This window comes from Oncorhynchus kisutch, linkage group LG8, assembly GCF_002021735.2.
Source record: "Oncorhynchus kisutch isolate 150728-3 linkage group LG8, Okis_V2, whole genome shotgun sequence".
NCBI classification, from domain to species: domain Eukaryota; kingdom Metazoa; phylum Chordata; class Actinopteri; order Salmoniformes; family Salmonidae; genus Oncorhynchus; species Oncorhynchus kisutch.
The window spans coordinates 54,564,271-54,583,887 of record NC_034181.2 but is presented as its reverse complement, the minus strand read 5'-3'; the positions used below and the strand labels follow the sequence as shown (position 1 = coordinate 54,583,887).

The window sequence follows — 19,617 nt, the reverse complement described above, 5'->3', positions numbered from 1 at the left end:
AATTTCCAATAAATGTATTTTCAAAAATCTAATTTTGTTTTAACTTTTTGCTTAAGGAGAAAAATAAGAAATAGCGCAATAACATTTTCAATAACTTGATTTTCAAGAATTTAAATTCTGCTTAACCAGTTATGCATTAGGGGGCGCTATACTTTTTTTGGGTTGAAAAACGCTCCCGTTTTAAACAAGATATTTTGTCACGAAAAGATGTTCGACTATGCATATAATTGACAGCTTTGGATAGAAAACACTGACGTTTCCAAAACGGCAAAGATATTGTCTGTGAGTGCCACAGAACTGATGTTACAGGTTAAACCCAGATAAAAATCGAACCAGGAAGTGCCGCATTTTTTGAAACCGCCTCATGCCAATGATTCCTTATATGGCTGTGAATGAGCTACGCATGAGCTTACGTTTTCCACGTATTCCACAAGGTGTCTACAGCATTGTGACGTCTTTTTACGCATTTCCATTGAAGAATAGCCGTAAGGGACCATATATAGCAAGTGGTCACATGGTGTCTCCCGCAGAAAATCTTGCGTAAAATACTGAGTTAGCCATTTTTCCAATCACTTCTTATGAGAAACCAATTGCCTCGACGGATATATTATCGAATATATATGTTAAAAACACCTTGAGGATGGATCCTAAACAACGTTTGCCGTGTTTCTGTCGATATTATGGAGCAAATTTTGAAAAAAGTTTGCCGTTATAGTTGTAGCATTTTCCGGTCGATTTCTCAGCCAAGCATGATGAAGAAACGGGAGCTATTTCGCCTTCAAAAATAATATTTTTCGAAAAAAGGAACATTTGCTATCTAACTGGGAGTCTCCTGAGTGAAAGCATCTGAAGTTCTTCAAAGGTAAATTATTTAATTTGGTTGCTTTTCTTATTTTCGTGAAAATGTTGCCTGCTGCCAGCAGAGCCTAGCATAGCATTATGCCATGATAAACTTACACAAATGCTTGTCTAGCGTTGGCTGTAACGCATATTTTGAAATTCTGAGATGACAGTGTTGTTAACAAAAGGCTAAGCTTGTGTTTGAATATATTTATTTCATTTCATTTGCGATTTTCATGAATAGGAAAAGTTTCTAGGGGTATTTATGTCCCCTGCGTTATGCTAATGCATTTGAGGCTATGATTACGATCCCGGATCCGGGATTGCTCGTCGCAAGAAACATGAGAAATACTCCTCTCGGAGGAAAAGCAACTTCGCTTCACTTTCTTCTTAGGTCTATTGTTAAGGAAAAATGGCAGTTAAGAAGAAATTTCTTCTTAAGAACGTTTTGTACATCTGGGCACTGTTCCTCATGTCAAATAACGCATATGTCACGAAGTAGATCGTTATAAAAATACACAAAAATCGTTGTAGGACTTTATTTAGGTGTACATGTTATGTAATATACATTTTAGGCCCTTGTAGTGTGTTCGTCTACAAGGCTGAAGATTTATAGTACCAGTGAAAAAATATGACACATCTACTCATTCATGGGTTTTTCTTTATTTTTGCTATTTTCTACAATGTAGAATAATAGTGAAGACATCAACACTATGAAATTACACATATGGAATCATGTAGTAACCAAAAAAGTGTTAGGCAAATCAAACTATATTTTATATTCTTCAAAGTAGCCACCCTTTACCTTGATGACAACTATAAACACTCTTGGCATTCTGTCAACCAGCTTCACCTGGAATGCTTTCTTGAAGGAGTTCCCACATATCTTGAAGGAGTTCCCACATATGCTGAGCACTTGTTGGTTGCATGTCCTTCACTCTGCGGTCTAACTCTTCCCAAACCATCTCAATTGGGTTGACGTCGGGTGATAGTGGAGGCCAGGTCATCTGATGCAGCACTCCATCACTCTCCTTCTTGGTCAAATAACCCTTAGACAGTATGGAGGTGTGTTGAAAAACAAATGAGGTGTGTTGAAAAACCAATGATAGTCCCACTAAGCGCAAACCAGATGGGATGAGGTATCGCTGCAGAATGCTGTGGTAGCCATGCTGGTTAAGTGTGCCTTGAATTCTAAATAAATCACTGATAGTGTCACCAGCAAAGCACCCCCACACCAGCATACCTCCTCCACACATGAAGAGATCGTCCATTCACTTACTCCGTGTCTCACAAAGACACGGTGGTTGGAACGAAAAATCTCAAATTTGCACTCATCAGACCAAAGCACAGATTTCCACCAGTCTAATGTCCTTTGCTCGTGTTTATTGGCTCAAGCAAGTCTCTTCTTATTGGTGTCCTTTAGTAGTGGTTTCTTTGCAGCAATTCGACCATGAAGGCCTGATTCACACAGTTTCCTCTGAACTGTTGATGCTGAGATGGGTCTTTTACTTGAACTCTGTGAAGCATTTATTTGGGCTGCAATTTCTGATGCTGATAACTCTAATTGACTTGTCCTCTGCAGCAGAGATAACTCTGGGTCTTCTTTTCCTGTGGCGGTCCTCATGAGAGCCAGTTTCATCATAGCGCTTGAGGATTTTTGCGACTGCCTTAGAAGAATCTTTCAAAATTCTTGAAATGTTCAGGATTGACTGACCTTCATGTCTTAAAGTAATGATGGACTGTCATTTATCTTTGTTTATTTGATCTCTTCTTGTCATAATATGGACTTGGTATTTTACCAAATAGGGCTATATTCTGTATACCACCCCTACCATGTCACAACACAACTGATTGGCTCTAACACATTGAGAAGGAAAGAAATTCCACAAATTGACTTTTACCAAGGCACACCTGTTAACTGAAATGCATTCCAGGTGACTACCTCATGAATCTGGTTGAGAGAATCGCAAGAGTGTGCAAAGCTGTCATCAAGGCAAAAGGTGGCTACTTTGAAGAATCTCAAATCTAAACTTTTTTGGTTACTACATGATTCCATATGTGTTATTTCCTAGTGTTGATGTCTTCACTAATTTTCTACAATGTAGAAAATAGTCAAACTAAAGAAAAACCCTGGAATGAGTTTTTACTGGTACTGTAGCTCCTTATTAAAATTCATTCTTAAATCTTAATTTGTATAGTTTTTATTATTTATTAGGGAGCCAAGGCAGCAGCTACTCTTCCTGGGTTCCAAACGCATTAAGGCACTTACATCACACGTCAAGTTGTTGTCTGCACCTTTCTCAACACACTGGCTGTGTCTGAAATCTGGCTTGGCTACTAATTGTACTATATACTATTTAGAAAGTTGTAACGATGTGTGCTGAGAGTCGGGAAGCAAGTTCAGGGAGTGAGTGTTTTCAAATAAACACAACATAAGACAAAATAAGAAACACGAACAACGCACAGACATGACACAGGAACAGAAACAACGATGCCTGGGGAAGGAACCAAAGGGAGTGACATATGTAGGGCAGGTAATCAAGGAGATAATGGAGTCCAGGTGAGTCTGATGACACACAGGCGCGCGTAACGATGGTGACAGGTGTGCGCCACAACGAGCAGCTTGGTGACCTTGCGGCCGGGTAGGGAGCACACGTGACAAAAGTACTGTTTAGTAAAACAAATTTCCATTCTACTAGATGACAAGGCAACATTAGTTTGATATCCTGCCATTTAAAGCATACAAATTATTTTATTTTTTCCACATACCCAGAATGACTACTATTTAGAACTCAGGTAAGGCTATTCGGACACAGCCACTAACACAATTAAAGTGCTTCTTTCTACATTTCAAAGAAAATGGGGATAAGGGCCTTGGTCAGGGAGGTGACCAAGAACCCGATGTCACTCTAACAGAGCTCCAGAGTTCCTCTGTAGAGATGGGAGAACCTTCCAGAAGGACAACCATCTCTGCAGCACTACACCAATCAGGCCTTTATGTTCGACGGAAGCCACTCCTCAGTAAAAGGCACATGAAAACCCGCTTGGAGTTTGCCAAAAGGCACCCAATGGACTCTCAGACCATGAGAAACAAGATTCTCTGGTCTGATGAAACCAGGATTGAACTCTTTGGCCTGAATGCTTAGCGTCACGTCTGGAGTAAATCTGGCACCATCCCTACGGTGAAGTATGGTGGTGGCAGTATAATGCTGTGGGGATGATCTTCAGCAGAAGTGACTGGGAGACTAGTCAGGATCGAGGGAAAGGTGAACGGAGCAAAGTACAGAGAGATCTTTGATGAAAACCTGCTCCAAAGTGCTGAGGACCTCAGACTGGGGCAAAGGTTCACCTTACAACAGGACAACGTGTCACGCCCTTTTTATTTATTAGAGCCGTTTTATTTCTCTATTTTGTTTGGTCAGGGTGTGATTTGGGCATTCTATGTTGTCTATTTATTTGTTTTGGCCAAGTGTGGTTCCCAATCAGAGGCAGCTGTCTATCGTTGTCTCTGATTGGGAATCATACTTAGGCAACCTACTTCCCACCTGGGTTTTGTGGGTAATTACTTTCTGTTTAGTATTTGTTTACCTGACAGAACTGTTCACTTTCGTTGTGTTACTTTGTTCGAGTGTTTCTTTGATAAATAAAATCATGAACACTTTCCACACAGTGCTGTGGTCCACTCATTCCGACGAGAGCCGTTACACAACAACCCTAAGCACATAGCCAAGACAACGTTGGAGTGGCTTCGGGACAAGTCTGTGAATGTCCTTGAGTGGCCAATTTAGAGCCCTAATTTGAACCCAATCAAACATCTCTGGAGAGACCTGAAAATAGCTGTGCAGCAACGCTCCCCATTCAACCTAATAGAGCTTGAGAGGATCTGCAGAGAAGATTGGGAGAAACTCCCGAAATACAGGTGTGCCAAGCTTGTAGCATCATACCCAAGAAGACTCGAGGCTATAATCGCTGCTAAAGGTGCTTCAACAAAGTACTGAGTATATGGTCGGAATACTTATATAAATATGATATTTCAGTTGTTTATTTTTAAAATACAGTTTTTGTTATGTCATTACCGGGTATTGTGTGTAGATTGATGAGGAAGAAATAAGACTGTAACGTACCACAATGTGGAAAAATTCAAGGGGTCTGAATACTTTTCCCGAATGCACTGTAGACCCTGGGATTTTAAATTATGATCAGTTTTCTAGTTACCAAAGATTTCTATTTTACCAGGAAATGACTGGGTGTGGCTTGCCAGCGACCGGGGCGGAGCCCACAGCCTATACACATGAAAAATACATAGAACCTTGTGGGTCACAAAGTATCTAACTGCGTGAAACAGTACATTTGAAATCTTTAGTCTGTTACATCCTATCGCCGAATAGAATGAGGGTAAATATTTTTGAACACCGTAGTGTTTTTAGGAAATATCTACACCAACTGGGAGAAAAAAAAGGGGAAAATGCCAAGTAAATGCCTACACAAACTTTCAGCTGAAAGGAGCCGGGTATAACACAAATCACTACAAAGAGGATGTAGACTTTAATCAATGTGGAAGAGCTGTAACCACCCACAGAGGGGTTTGGCCTCGAGACAGTTTGCCATTAGCTATGGACACATATTTATCAGCTTGGTGATAGATGGAGGGATCAGGATAAAGAGATGGATGGATGTGTTAAAGAGAGAGAGAGAAATACGAGATGACGTTAAAAGAGTTTTGACAGGAAGCCTCAGCTACTGCTGTGGTAGGTAACACACACACACACAAACAAGCACGCACACAAACACACTCCAGCTGCCGTAAGTGTTAAGTTTGACACAGCGGAAGTGTTATTGATGTGTTGGAGGGCGGATGCGAGATGCTTTCTGTAGCGCTTCGCTAAACTGTTAGCCTGTTTGCTGATTTTAACAGTGTTTGGCTTGACAGTATGCTGTTCAATTAGTCTAATGAAGGTTGGCTAACACACACGCTTTGTCTCTCCCATTATGCATCATAATGCTGCGTCAAATTAAACACCATTTGATAAGAGCATCTGAGTGTTTAATTATTGTAATGATCTCATAGCACATCAATCAGCTTTTCACCGTCCAACGTTGCCGTCGGAGACAGATTATTATTAAAAGCCCTTGCTCTCTGATGGTCTGTTTGCTCTCTATCTCTTTATTTTTCTCCTCTGCACACTCTCTGTTCTCTGCTTCATATCTCTGATTAACAAAACACAAAGGCAAAATAAAAGAGTAACATTTTCAAATGTATTTTAGAAATTTTGAGTTCTAAGAAAAGCATTTTTGACATGATAAAATCTAGTGAGTTGGGGAAAAAAGCCTCTAGAATTCATCTCTTACAGGCTTGTCAGAACAAAGTCATCCTCATTTCACCTCATCTCACCTGGCTCAACAAAAGCCGGATCACAGACCAGTTAGTGATATAACCTTTCAGACTTTTCAGGGATGGTGCGAGATTTTGACCGTTTTTCTTTGTCTACTTACCCAACGTCAGATGAACTCATGGATATTATGTGTATGCCTCTGCGTCCAGTATGTCTAGGTATTAGCTCTGGCCTCAGACATGAGTCTTCAGGACACAAACACAAAAATGTTCCCTAGAGATCTCAGCAGCTGTTGTGAACAGGTGTTTTGGCCTGTGTACCAGATGAGGGGTTTGGCTTGTAATTGGAGGTCTGGAGCATGGAGACCCTACACCAACACACACACACACACTGAGGGGCAGGGCTGGGCGGCCAATAATTTTACAGCATGTTACAATCAGTAGTCATGTGTGGGTAAAATACAACAGTCACAGAGTGGCGGAGTTAGTTCAACTACACGTACGTTTGTTTCATCACAAAACTGAGAGCAACATCTGTCTGGTGAAGTCCTCATAGTAAATATTGCATAAAAATAGTTATCACCGACAGCATTGTCAAGCAAGTTAATGTTTTCAAAAACTACTGATTTAGAATCACGGAGATACTGCAAGTCAGCACAACGACAACAGGAGCACTGCTATCCCTGCACCATTTCCATTTAAACATCATCAAATAAACAAGGCGAAATATGCTTACTTTAATACACTGAAAACAAACTTAAAGATACCAAAAACAATTTAGTCCAATCAATGTTGCTAAATGTCATGTGATGTCCATGGTATTCATTTCTGTGTATGTATGTATGCGTGGGCATCCATGCGTGCGCATGCAAGTAAAACATTTGTTTTTGTTTTTACTCACCCTACTTATAGACTAGTTGAACGCCAATGCCATCCTCTTCTCTTTCATGTTGGCAAAACGGTCTATGGCTCTGTCATACAGTACACTTTTAGTTTTGGTTTTCATAAGCTACCTAGCTAAAGTGCTTGCTAGCCTGACTTCCTCGCATGGGCAACAATGAACCAACTCAGCTAGCTAGCTAGCTAACGTGAGCCTATTAGGTTACATCTAGCAAGCTAGTAACCGCAGCACATAAACACAAGCAGACAAGAAACAGACACATTTTTCAGACAATTGTGTTTTTCAAAGGAAGTGATTTGCTTGGTTTGAAGTCAAATCCAAACGGGCCTCTCTTGGGGCGCTTTTGATGCATCAGGACAACCCACAGTTGAGCACAACACTGATTCAAGGGAGGCCAAATGCTTGCTGGCATCAATCAATAAAATGCTAAGGCGGCAACATGTTATACTCTTTTGGTCAAGACAGCATCAGAGACATGGACTACACATACTGAGATAGAGGGGCGCTGTTTCCATTGACGTACAATTATGAAAACACAGGGAGAGCCGAAAGATAAATGATTTTATAATTAAATTTCTTTTATTGGTCAAATATTTGGGGGAAGCCTGGCTTCCCTTTGCATTCATGAATACACACCACTGGTTATAAAAATGTAACTTGTTGATGATAGAAGATGTTCTTCTATTATGGGCCGGAGGGCTATCTGGGCCAATTGTGACGACCCTCCTACTCTGTCTGCCGAATTCTTTCTCTTTGCTCTTGTTTTCCTTAATAGGATGTCTGTGGGCGGAGCCGGGAGGGTCGTCAGCGAAATGAGACACACCTGGGCTTCGGGTGTGTTCCGGGATAAATACACCTCTTTCCCTATTCATTGAGGAGACTCTCTCCATGCAGACACACAGTTTTTTTTTACTTTGGCTGTGGCATTTTTGTGGCCGGTTTGTTTGCTTTGGCATCGTTCAACACTCCTCATTATCCCATCTATACACGCAACCACTCACTTACACTACTGATTACTGACTGTTTATTTGTATATAGGTTACCTCAGTTAATCAATATATTTTTGTTATTCCTTATCTCCACATTGTCTCCCTCTTTGTTACGGATTACGAGCTGGTTCGTGACACAATGCAGATCTTTCTACATGTTCTAGTCAATACCAGTCTCCGGAGATTCCAGTTATTCACCAATAATCAGATTTTCTGCTTGCTGCTAATAGATACATTTGATTATAAGACTTTAGTTTGAATGGACTTAACAAACCATCTGAAAGATTGGGATGCCCATGACATAGTACTTAACGGGCCCTTTCTCAATTCATCCTCAATTCCTAACATCTTATGTACTCACCTCCTTCTCAACTGTATTGGAGAAGGCCTAAGTTCCCTCCCCTCAGACCTTCTACACAAATGTGTTTTGAGGAGGCGATGAGAGAGGATGTGGAGGAATCAAGGCTTACCTGAATTGAGAAAGAGACAAAGTAACAACAGGACATCAATCTCACCCAGCTTTGTAGTTGTAAACAAAAAATAGATGGGTAACTCTGATCGCCGGTTGCAGTGAAAAACAAGTAATGCTCCATATACTTTTGTGCAAACAAAAAAAGTGGGTAAACTACACTCCTGAACTCACCTCAAACTGCTGTTCATATGATTCACACTTCATTGCTTTTACATTGGTAAACACTTCACGTGTTGTTCACCGTGCAAAACTTTGAAATGAGAGCACATGATTCTGAAGTGTATGTAGACCATTTTTATCCATCGCTTGTGTGTGTGTGTGTGTGTTTGTTCGATGGCAGTCACACTCCAAACTCTCCTCGGCAACTAAATGCCAATTTTATACATAATAACACCCAGACAAGGCCAAACACATCTTTCAAAATATATCAATAACAGCCTTTTCACATACAGTAATCAGTCAAGTCCAGACTGATTGAAGCTCATTGAAAAACTTGGCTGTAATTTGTCTGTTCCCGCCCTTTTTCCTTCTCCAAACGACTATTAATCTTTAGAACTTTAACTCAGATGACATCAATAGAATAATCAGGTTTACTTGATTTTAAAGCAGTTTAAGCAACAGAAGACCTATCTGATGATAGAGCCTGCACTTTGTTTAAATTGCTGTTTAGATGTTCAAGAAGGTGTTGGAAGGCCAGAAGAAGAACACATATTAGATGCATAACTTGGGTTTGCATGTATTTGCATAGCCACCTTGAAAAAGATACAGAACTTCACAATGTCAATGGAGTCTGTAATATTCATATGTGTAAACATACTGAATTGTAATTGGACGCATTTTACCGCCACATCATACTGCGCTATGATTGGTTAAGACTAGAGGTCGACCGATTAATCGCAATGGCAATCGAAATCGGTATTTTTACGCGCCGATTTCCGATTATTATAATTTTTTTTATACCTTTATTTAACTAGGCAAGTCATTCTTATTTTCAGTGACGGCCTAGGAACGGTGGGTTAACTGCCTTGTTCAGGGGCAGAACGACAGATTTTCACATTGTCAGCTCAGGGGATCCAATCTTGCAACCTTACAGTTAACTAGTCCAACGCTCTAACCACATGCACTCCACGAGGAGTCCGCCTGTTACACGAATGCAGTAGAAGCCAAGGTAAGTTGCTAGCTGGCATTAAACTTATTTTATAAAAAACAATCAATCATAATCACTAGTTATAACAACTAATCCAGGTTAGCAGGCAATATTAACCAGGTGAAATTGTGTCATTTCTCTTGCGTTCATTGCACGAGTCAGGGTATATGCAACAGTTTGGGCTGCCTGGCTCATTGTGAACTAATTTGCCAGAATTGTACGTAATTATGACATAACATTGAAGGTTGTGCAATGTAACAAGAATATTTAGACGTAGGGATGCCACCCGTTAGGTAAAATACCGAATGGTTCCGTATTTCACTGAAATACACGTTTTGTTTTCGAAATTATAGTTTCCGGATTCGACCATATTAATGACCAAAGGCTCGTATTTCTGTGTGTTATGTTATAAGTAAGTCTGATTTGATAGAGCAGTCTGACTGAGCAGCAGCAGGCTGGTAATCATTCATTCAAACCGCACTTTCGTGCGTTTTACCCGCAGCTCTTCACAAGCACAGCGCTGTTTATGACTTCAAGCCTATCAGCCTAATGGCTGGTGTAACCAATGTGAAATGGGTAGCTAGTTAGCTGGGTGTGCGCTAATAGCGTTTCAAACGTCACTCGCTCTGACACTTTGAGTAGTTATTCCCCGCGGCTTTTGTGGAGCGATGGGTAACACTGCTTCGGGTGTGGCTGTTGCCGATGTGTTCCTGGTTTGAGCCCAGGTAGGGGCGAGGAAAGGGACGGAAGCTATACTGTTACACTGGCAATACTATAGTGCCTATAAGAACATCCAATAGTCAAAGGTATATGAAATACAAATGGTATAGAGAGAGAGAGAGTCCTATAAATACTACTGTATATTAACTACAACCTAAAACCTCTTACCTTGGAATATTGAAGTCTCGTGTTAAAAGGAACCACCAACTTTCATATGTTCTCATGTTCTGAGCAAGGAACTTAAAATGTTAGCTTTTTTACATGGCAAATACTGCACTTTTACTTTCTTCTCCAACACTTTGTTTTTGCATTATTTAAATGAACATGTTTCATTATTTATTTGAGGCTAAATTGATTTTACTGATGTATTATATTAAGTTAAAATAAGTGTTCATTCAGTATTGTTGTAATTGTCATTATTACAAATAAAAATAATCGGCCAATAATCGGTATCGGCGTTGAAAAATCATAATCGGTCGACCTCTAGTTAAGACCACCCAGGTGGTGAGGTCATCTACTGTTGATCATGGTATGAGACATGTGAACATGCCAGTCATAGCTAACTAACAAAGAGCTACGCTCAGAAATATCCTGTCGTACTGGATTTGATTATTTTGTACAAAGCGTGCAAAACAAGACATGGTGTCAGAATGAAAGGACTAAAAGATGGAGTTCCTTCACCTCGAATGGACTGGGAGTCTACAAACATACCCGATGCATGGCGTAAGTTCAAACAGCATGTGGAGCTAATGTTCACGGGTCCTCTGAAGGAAAGAGGGGAAGAGGAAAAGCACAGTTACCTGCTCCTCTGAATATTTACAACACATGGACACTTACCAAGGCTGAATCAAAGGTACTGAAAGCATACTACGATCGTTTTGAAGCATATGTTGTGCCGAAGACCAATAGGATTTTCGCTAGGTACAAATTCCATGAGAAAGTACAGGGAGCTAGCGAATCGTTTGAACAGTTTGTGACGGAGCTGCGTCTGCTTGTGAAAGACTGTGATTATGCAAACAAGGATAAGTCAGGGACCGTATTGTATTTGGAATACACTCACCTCGAGTGAGAAACTTTTGAATGTTGGGTCTGAGCTAACGCAGGACAAAGCTATCGACATAGCCAGAGCTTACGAGCTAGCACAGGTTCAGATGAAAAGCATTTTGGGCTGCAGCACGAGCGCATCACGTGAACAAGGAGTGCCGACAGTCAGGCAGACATCAAAAGACACCTCCGGTGGCTAAAGAGCGCACTTCAGAACTGGGAGAGACAGAACTCCAAAACAGAGCAAGACAGACTCAAAAAGCCCCAAAACATGTGGATATTGTGGATACAAAGTACATGGCGAACAGGGAAATTGCCCAGCTAAAGGCAAACGGTGTACTAAATGTGGGAAATGGGTTTACTTTGCAAAAGTGTGCAGAGCTTACCATGCAAAAAACAGTACACACAGTGAGTGAAGATAAAATGTCAATCAAAGAGTAAAATACTGATATTGCATTATTCCTCTGAATAACTGCTGCAGCTTGTCATCTGAGTGCGAGCTACAGCCCACCACGCGCAGACAGACTGACTGGTTATGAACAGCTCCTAGTAAAAGGCACATGCACATGTTGGACTTTTACGTTGTTGACACTAGAGCACCTGCAGGGATATGGTCTTAAAGCATGTTTAGACATGGACCTCATTAAGCTAGTTTTATCAGTGACAGCACCAGTAGAGACAGAAAATGGAGGAGTTTGCTGATGTTTTTACAGGAATAGGATTATTCCCCGGAGAATGTAACATTCATCTTGACCCAGACGCACCCCCTGTGGTCTACCCACCGAGAAAGATTCCTCTTGCTCTCTGTGTCCGTCTGAAGAAGGAGCTGGATAGCATGGAGCAATCTGACATAGTCACCAAGGTTACAGAAATGACAGATTGGGTAAACGTGTTAGTGGTGGTGGAGAGTACCACGCACAGACAAGCTCCGAGTATGTCTCGACCCAAGAGACTTGAACAAGGCTATCAAACGCCCCCATTACCCTTTACCGACGCTAGATGTCATCACACACAAGCTAACGGGAGCACACTACTTCAGTGTCATGGACGCCAGATCAGGCTACTGGGCTATCAAGCTCACAGAAGAGTCATCTAAGCTCACAACGTTCAACACACTGTTTGGACGCTACAGGTTTCATCGCCTGACTTTCAGTATTATCTCAGCCCAAGACGAGTTTCAGCAAAGGATCAACAAAGTGTACGAAGGCCTCTACGGAGTTGTTGCAATTGTGGACGACATCCTTGTTTATGGTCGAACCAAAGAGGAACACGACAGAAACCTTTGCGCAATGCTGCAAAGGTCCCGCGAGAGAGGAGTCCGGCTCAACCCCGAGAAGCGCAGTCTGCACTACAGAGGTCAGCTACTTCGGACATCTTCTCACAGCGAATGGAATCAAGCCAGTGCACCCCTGTGTCAGCTGCTAAAGCAGTCCAGTGAGTTCCTCTGGGACAAGCAACAAGACTTGCTTTCCAGAGAGTGAAATACTTGATCACAAGAGAACCAGGAGTGGGTGTAGGTGCAGTGCTACTGCAAGAAGGAAAGCCCATCGGCTAGCGCTTCCAAATCTCTCACAGACTGTGAAATCAAAAAATCTATAAAATGAAAATGAATTACTTAAAAATCATACAATGTGATTTTCTTGATTTTTGTTTTAGATTCCGTCTCTCACAGTTGAAGTGTACCTATGATACAAATTACACACCTCTACATGCTTTGTAAGTAGGAAAACCAGCAAAAATTGGCAGTGTATCAAATACTTGTTCTCCCCACTGTATATGGATGACAAGTCATTGTGGAATCCAACCACAAGGCCCTCGAGTTAATCATAAGGAAACCACTAGCTGCAAGCCTCGCCAAAGCTACATAGAATGATCCTTCAACTACAAAAATAGCAGAAGCAGAAAAGGACACAAAACTCACACAGCTGAGGAAAGTCATACAGGATGGATGGCCTAAGGAGAGGAGAAAATCCCCTCTGATTGTCTCAAAGTTATGGAACCATCATGATGGACTATCACAGATCAACTGAATTACTTTCAAAGGAGAGAAAATCATCATTCCTACCAGTCTCAGAGAAGAGATTTTGACAAAGATCCATGCTGGACATATGGGCATTGAAAAATAGCTTTTTGCCCAGAATGGCCAAACAAATAGAGGACATTGTTGGTAAATGCCCCACCTGTCTTGAACAACGCCCCTCAAACACCTAAGAGCCAATGTTACCTCACTGTATCCCAGACCAACCCTGGCAGGTCGTGGAACAACGAAGATTACATCGTAACAGTGGACTACTACAGCAGATACTTCAAACTTGACAGCACCACAACTGCAGCTGTGATACAGAATCCTGGAAGCAATCTTTGCTAGGCACGGCATTGTAGAGACTTTAGTGTCTGACAATGGTCCCTGTTACAAATCAAATGAGTTTGAATCCTTCACAAAAGCACGGGAGTTCAGATGTCACCACAAGCCCGCATTACTCTCAAAGTAATGGCCTTGCTGAAAAATCCTTGCAGATTGCTAAATCACTCATGGACAAAGCAAAAGCAGACAAGAGAGACCCCTACCTCAGTCTCCTTGAATACCGCAACACTCCAGTTGACAACTTCAAATCACCAGCCCAGCTGTTGATGAGCCGCAGACTTCAGACTTCGCTCAACCCTTCCCAGCACCAACCAGCAGCTGCAGCCGGAGGTTGTCAGCTACACGGAAATGCATGAAAAACATGCGCAGAGACAACAACATGCATGCTCAGGATCATATCACACAAGGTCAGGAAGAAAGGTCAAGCCCAGGGCTGTTCTAGACCTGTGAAATGTCAAAAGGTATAGGCGGATAGCTGCCCTAAAAGAGTTCTTGATTGTTCTTGTTCTTGAAAAGTTGACTTGAAATGCTTTGGTATTGTATTTGTTTTAAATTTTAAGATGTCATTGCTAGATTAAAAGCTGAGTTACTGAGAATTCTTCGTTCTAAAATTAACAGTATGCTGAATCATTGTTTCAGAGTCTGTTATGTGGATTTAGTTGGTGCAGTATGCAGTATAAATGGTCACTTATCTTGAGTTCAAACTACAGAGCATGTATTCAAAAGGAACATTTAGAATATGTAAAAAAATATATATATATTTTTGTTTTAAAAGAAGGGGGGATCTCATATGTGTAAACATACTGAATTGTAATTGGATGCATTTTACCGCCACATCATACTGCGCTATGATTGGTTAAGACCAACCAGGTGGTGAGGTCATTTTCGGTTGGTCATGGTATGAGACACGTAAACATGCCAGTTATAGCTAGCTAATAAAGAGCTACTTTAAGAAATATCCTGTCGTACTGTATTTTATTATTTTGTACAAGGCGTGCAAAACAAAACAGAGTCCATAAGCATCAGTGAACTGAACCTCAGTACAATAAACAAGTCATTGTATCCATAATCAGCTCTAGCTGCAAAAATCCAATTGGAGAAAAACAATTACAAGGCGCTATAGATCTAGACGCTCTCCTGACCCTTGTTGATGACTGTAAATGCCACCGCCACCCCTCACGACCTGCGCCCTTTGACCCCGGCTCCATATTGATCCAGGTAGCCTAGAGGAGAGAAATTGCCTGGAATTACAGGTATCAAGTAACAAACGAAACCTTCCAGAAACACGCTAAACAAATATAATAATATCCTCCAATAAATCCTCCAGTAAACAAATAGTCTGCTCCATAAGAGTATCCCTATAGGATAGGACAATAAAGACCTTAAAGTATGAAAGGTATATTTTCATTCCCCCAACCGGGAGGCACAATCACAGTAGAGTGGGATGGATTGTTAGGGGACACTTTATTGACCAAACGGAGGGGAAAATAAAGAGAGGGAGAGGTTATTGCCATTGATTCAGTGGAGGCAGCGGTGGAAGAGTAGTGTGGAGGGGGGTGGTTGTGGGAGTTCATTTTTATTTGGAGACTCGGAGGTAGGACATCGATCCCACAGCTGACACCAATAATGAGACTGGTGCCACCCACTCTTTCCCCTGATGGGTCTATCTCCAGTACTCCTTGGCATCTCGCATGTCTAGGACTGTCTGCCAGCACTGTGGCACAAAATGACACAGAGAGAGTAATCATACTGTATCAAGGGTGGACAACAGGTGGCCCACGGGGGAAAAAAAACATCCCGCAAGTGATTGAACCCCCAGTGTTTTGTCAAATAACATAAACTCTGCAAAAAAATAAATGTCACTTTTTCAGGATCCTGTCTCTGTAATTCGTAAAAATCCAAATAACTTCACAGATTTTCATTGTAAAGGGTTTAAACACTGTTCACATGCTTGTTCAATGAACCATAAACAATTAATGAGCATGCACCTGTGGAACGGTCGTTAAGACACTAACAGCTTACAGACGGTAGGCAATTAAGGTTACAGTTATGAAAACTTAGGACACTAAAAGAGGCCTTTCTACTGACTCTGAAAAACGCAAAAAGAAAGATGCCCGGGGTCCCTGCTCATCTGCGTGAATGTGCCTTAGACATGCTGCAAGGAGGTGGCCAGGGCAATAAATTGCAGTGTCCATACTGTGAGATGCCTAAGACAGCACTACAGGGAGACAGGACGGACAGCTGATTGTCCTCGCAGTGGCAGCCCACGTGTAACAACACCTGCACAGGATCGGTACATCCGAACATCACACCTGCGGGACAGGTACAGGATGGCAACAACAACTGCCCGAGATACACCAGGAACGCACAATCCCTCCATCAGTGCTCAGACTGTCCGCAATAGGCTGAGAGAGGCTGGACTTGGGGCTTGTAGGCCTGTTGTAAGGCAGGTCCTCACCAGACATCACCGGCAATAACGTCACCTATGGGCACAAACCCACCATCGCTGGACCAGACAGGACTTGCAAAAAGGGCTCTTCACTGACGAGTTGGGGTTTTGTCTCACCAGGGGTGATGGTCGGATTCGCGTTTATCGTCGAAGGAATGAGCGTTACACCAAGGCCTGTACACTGTAGCGGGATCGATTTGGAGGTGGGGGGTCCATCATGGTCTGGGGCGGTATGTCACAGCATCATCGGTCTGAGCTTGTTGTCATTGCAGGCAATCTCAACGCTGTGCATTTCAGGGAAGACATCCTCCTCCCTCATGTGGTACCCTTCCTGCAGGCTCATCCTGACATGACCCTCCAGCATGACAATGCCAACAGCCATACTGCTCGTTCTGTGCGTGATTTCCTGCAAGACAGGAATGTCAGTGTTCTGCCATGGCCAGCGAAGAGCCCGGATCTCAATCCCATTGAGCACGTCTGAGACATGTTGGATCGGATGGTGAGGGCTAGGGACACGACCCCCCCCCCCCTTGGTGGAAGAGTGGGGTAACATCTCACAGCAAGAACTGGACATTCATTCTGGTGCAGTCCATGAGGAGGAGATGCACTGCAGTGCTTAATGCAGCTGGTGGCCACAGCAGACACTGACTGTTACTTTTGATTTTGACCCCGCCTTTGTTCAGGGACATTATTACATTTATGTTAGTCACATGTCTGTGGAACTTGTTCAGTTTATGTCTCAGTTGTTGAATCTTGTTTTGTTCATTAAAATATTTACAAATGTTAAGTTTGCTGAAAATAAAATCAGTTGACAGTGAGAGGATGTTTCTTTTTTTTGCTGAGTTTATATACAGTATCAGTCAAACGATTGTTTACACCTACTCATTGCAGGGTTTTTCTTTATTTTTGCTATTTTCTACATTGTAGAATAATAGTGAAGACATCAAAACTATGAAATAACACATATGGAATCATGAGGTAATCAATTTTTTTTGTTGAGATTCTTCAAAGTAGCCACCCTTGGCCTTGATGACAGTGTTAAACACTCTTAGCATTATCTTAACCAGCTTCATGAGGTAGTCACATGGAATGCATTTCAATTAACAGGTGTGCCTTGTTAAAAGTTCATTTGTGGAATTTATTTCCTTCCTAATGCGTTTGTGCCAATTAGTTGTGTTGTGACAAGGTAGGGGTGGTATACAGAAGATATCCCTATTTGGGAAAATACCATATTAGTCCATATTATGGCAAGAACAGCTCAAATAAGCAAAGAGAATTTACAGTCTGTCATTACCTTAAGAAATGAAGGTCAGTCAATCCTGAATATTTCAAGGACTTTGAACATTTCTTCAAGTGCAGTCGCAAAAATCCTCAAGTGCTATGATGAAACTGTCTCTCATGAGGACCGCCACAGAAAAGGAAGACCAAGAGTTACCTCTGCTGCAGAGGATAAGTTCATTAGTCACCAGCCTCAGAAACTCCAGCCCAAATAAATGTTTCCCAGAGTTCAAGTAACAGACAGACACATCTCAACATCAACTGTTCAGAGGAGACTGTGTGAATCAGACCTTCATTGTCAAATTGCTGCAAAGAAACAACTCCTAAAGGACACCAATAATTAGAGACTTGCTTGGGCCTATAGGCAGTTTTTTGTACAAAAAAATTGTATAAAATCACCAAAATTAAATTAATTAAGGAAATCTGTTCCCAAGTATTCCCACAAATTAAAAAAAAGAGACATATATGATCGTGTCTCAAGATAATCAAGGTATGACGTTACCATTTTCAAATCTATTTTGGGCTTATTTGAGATCAATTTGCAGTGTAAAAAATATAATCATTTTTTTTAAATTGCCCTCGGCCGAATCTTGCTGCATACCCTCTAGATTTTCCAAGTTTACAGTTTGCTAACTTAATTGTTGACCCCTTTGTTTTTTGGAAACTGGGGGAAAATATATCTAAAACAGAACATCATTGATCACATCATCCAACTCATTTGCAACACTTTGAATCATTTCCTTCTCTTTGTACATTGATAGGCAATCTTAGAAACTGTTGTGTAACTCAAGATTGCATCTGTTTGGAGCACAAAGGCTCAACTCTTTCTAAATATATCTAGCCTAGCACACGGTTTAAGCTTCTGCAAAGCAAATGGAACAAAAACAAAAGGAGTCTAAACAAACATGGGTAAAAAAAAATAGCGCTCAAGCTCACCTCCGTGCTTAAACGTCGAGCATTTCATAACTAGAAACAAACCAATTTTGCCAGCCATTCATGAATCACAAATTAGAACAGGTTTGAACAACCAAATAGAGTCAGCGTTTTCATAAACACCTATCTGAAATTCAATGTAAAGCAAGAGTACATTCCTCTGCTGGATTTTTGAAGCTTTATGTTGCTGACTCTCCTCTTGAGAAGCTTCCAGTACGCCTCTATGTGGTTGGTCTTATGTGACCTCCTGTTATATTAAGAGTGCTTGTGTCAGGCCCGTCTAATGTGTGCAGTGGGCGAGATGATTCATAACGTCATAAAGGACCACATCCAGCAATTACTCCATTATTAGCCAGCAGATAAGAGATGGGGAGGAAGGAAAGGAGGGACGGATGGAGGGAAGGAGAAAGTGAGGGTGGTGTAAATTTGTCCATACAAAGAGGGTTTACATAAAGTGTTTAATTCAATTTGAAAGAAGCATCGCATCCATTCAAGATGCCCTACATCTCTTCCCTCCAATCGGCTTGGAAGAACTTCAGAACAACTTGACCCTGTATATGTTGAGAGGTCAAACAAGTCTTTAAGCTGGTTATCACTACCAGGATCATTCAAAGGTCAAGAAATGTCATTGAAGATAATTCATTTTTTAATTGTGAATACCTAATGTATCAGTCTAATGGTTTGATAGGACCTGTCTGATGTGGCTCCTTGAAAAGGCCATTAACGACACTGTAGCTCTATGCTAGATCAGCCCAATCTATCCCTTTTCGTTCTCGTAAGGAGAATATAGATACTTTATTGCATTATGTCTAGTCTTTTAGTTCGACAATGGCCCCTGTTACAAAGTTTTTTAAATGTTTAGTGTAAGTATATCATTTGTATTTGACTTTTTCCCACTAATCTTTGAATGATCCGTATTCAGCAATTCATGTCATACTTAGGTGATGATGATTAGCAGATTAGTTTTGCCTTCTGTGAGTGAATGTCCATTAATAGATCATCTCGGTGATCCATTCTACCTTTTGTAATGTGAAAATATCAGACTTTTTATTGCTTATGCAGTGGAGTGACACACAACTGTTTTCATAGATTACTATAATCATGCCACAGTTGTTTCTGAAGATATCGGAGATGGGAAAGTGGATAT

At 41.3% G+C, this 19,617-nt stretch overlaps 1 protein-coding gene across 2 annotated transcripts in view; it reads right to left on the bottom strand.

The window, feature by feature from the left end:
* Positions 1-19,617, bottom strand: part of LOC109895561 (LARGE xylosyl- and glucuronyltransferase 2) — a 149,221-nt gene that overhangs the window by 1,855 nt on the left and 127,749 nt on the right. Inside the window, exon 15 of one of the 2 annotated variants that reach the window (XM_031830570.1) lies at positions 14,769-15,033. The exons of the other annotated variant lie outside the window; for it this stretch is intronic. Within the exon in view, the coding sequence (XP_031686430.1) occupies positions 14,848-15,033 (186 nt within the window). The 3' untranslated portion in view covers positions 14,769-14,847. Of the gene's footprint in view, positions 1-14,768; positions 15,034-19,617 lie in introns of those variants that run through there. 2 annotated transcript variants of the gene reach the window in all.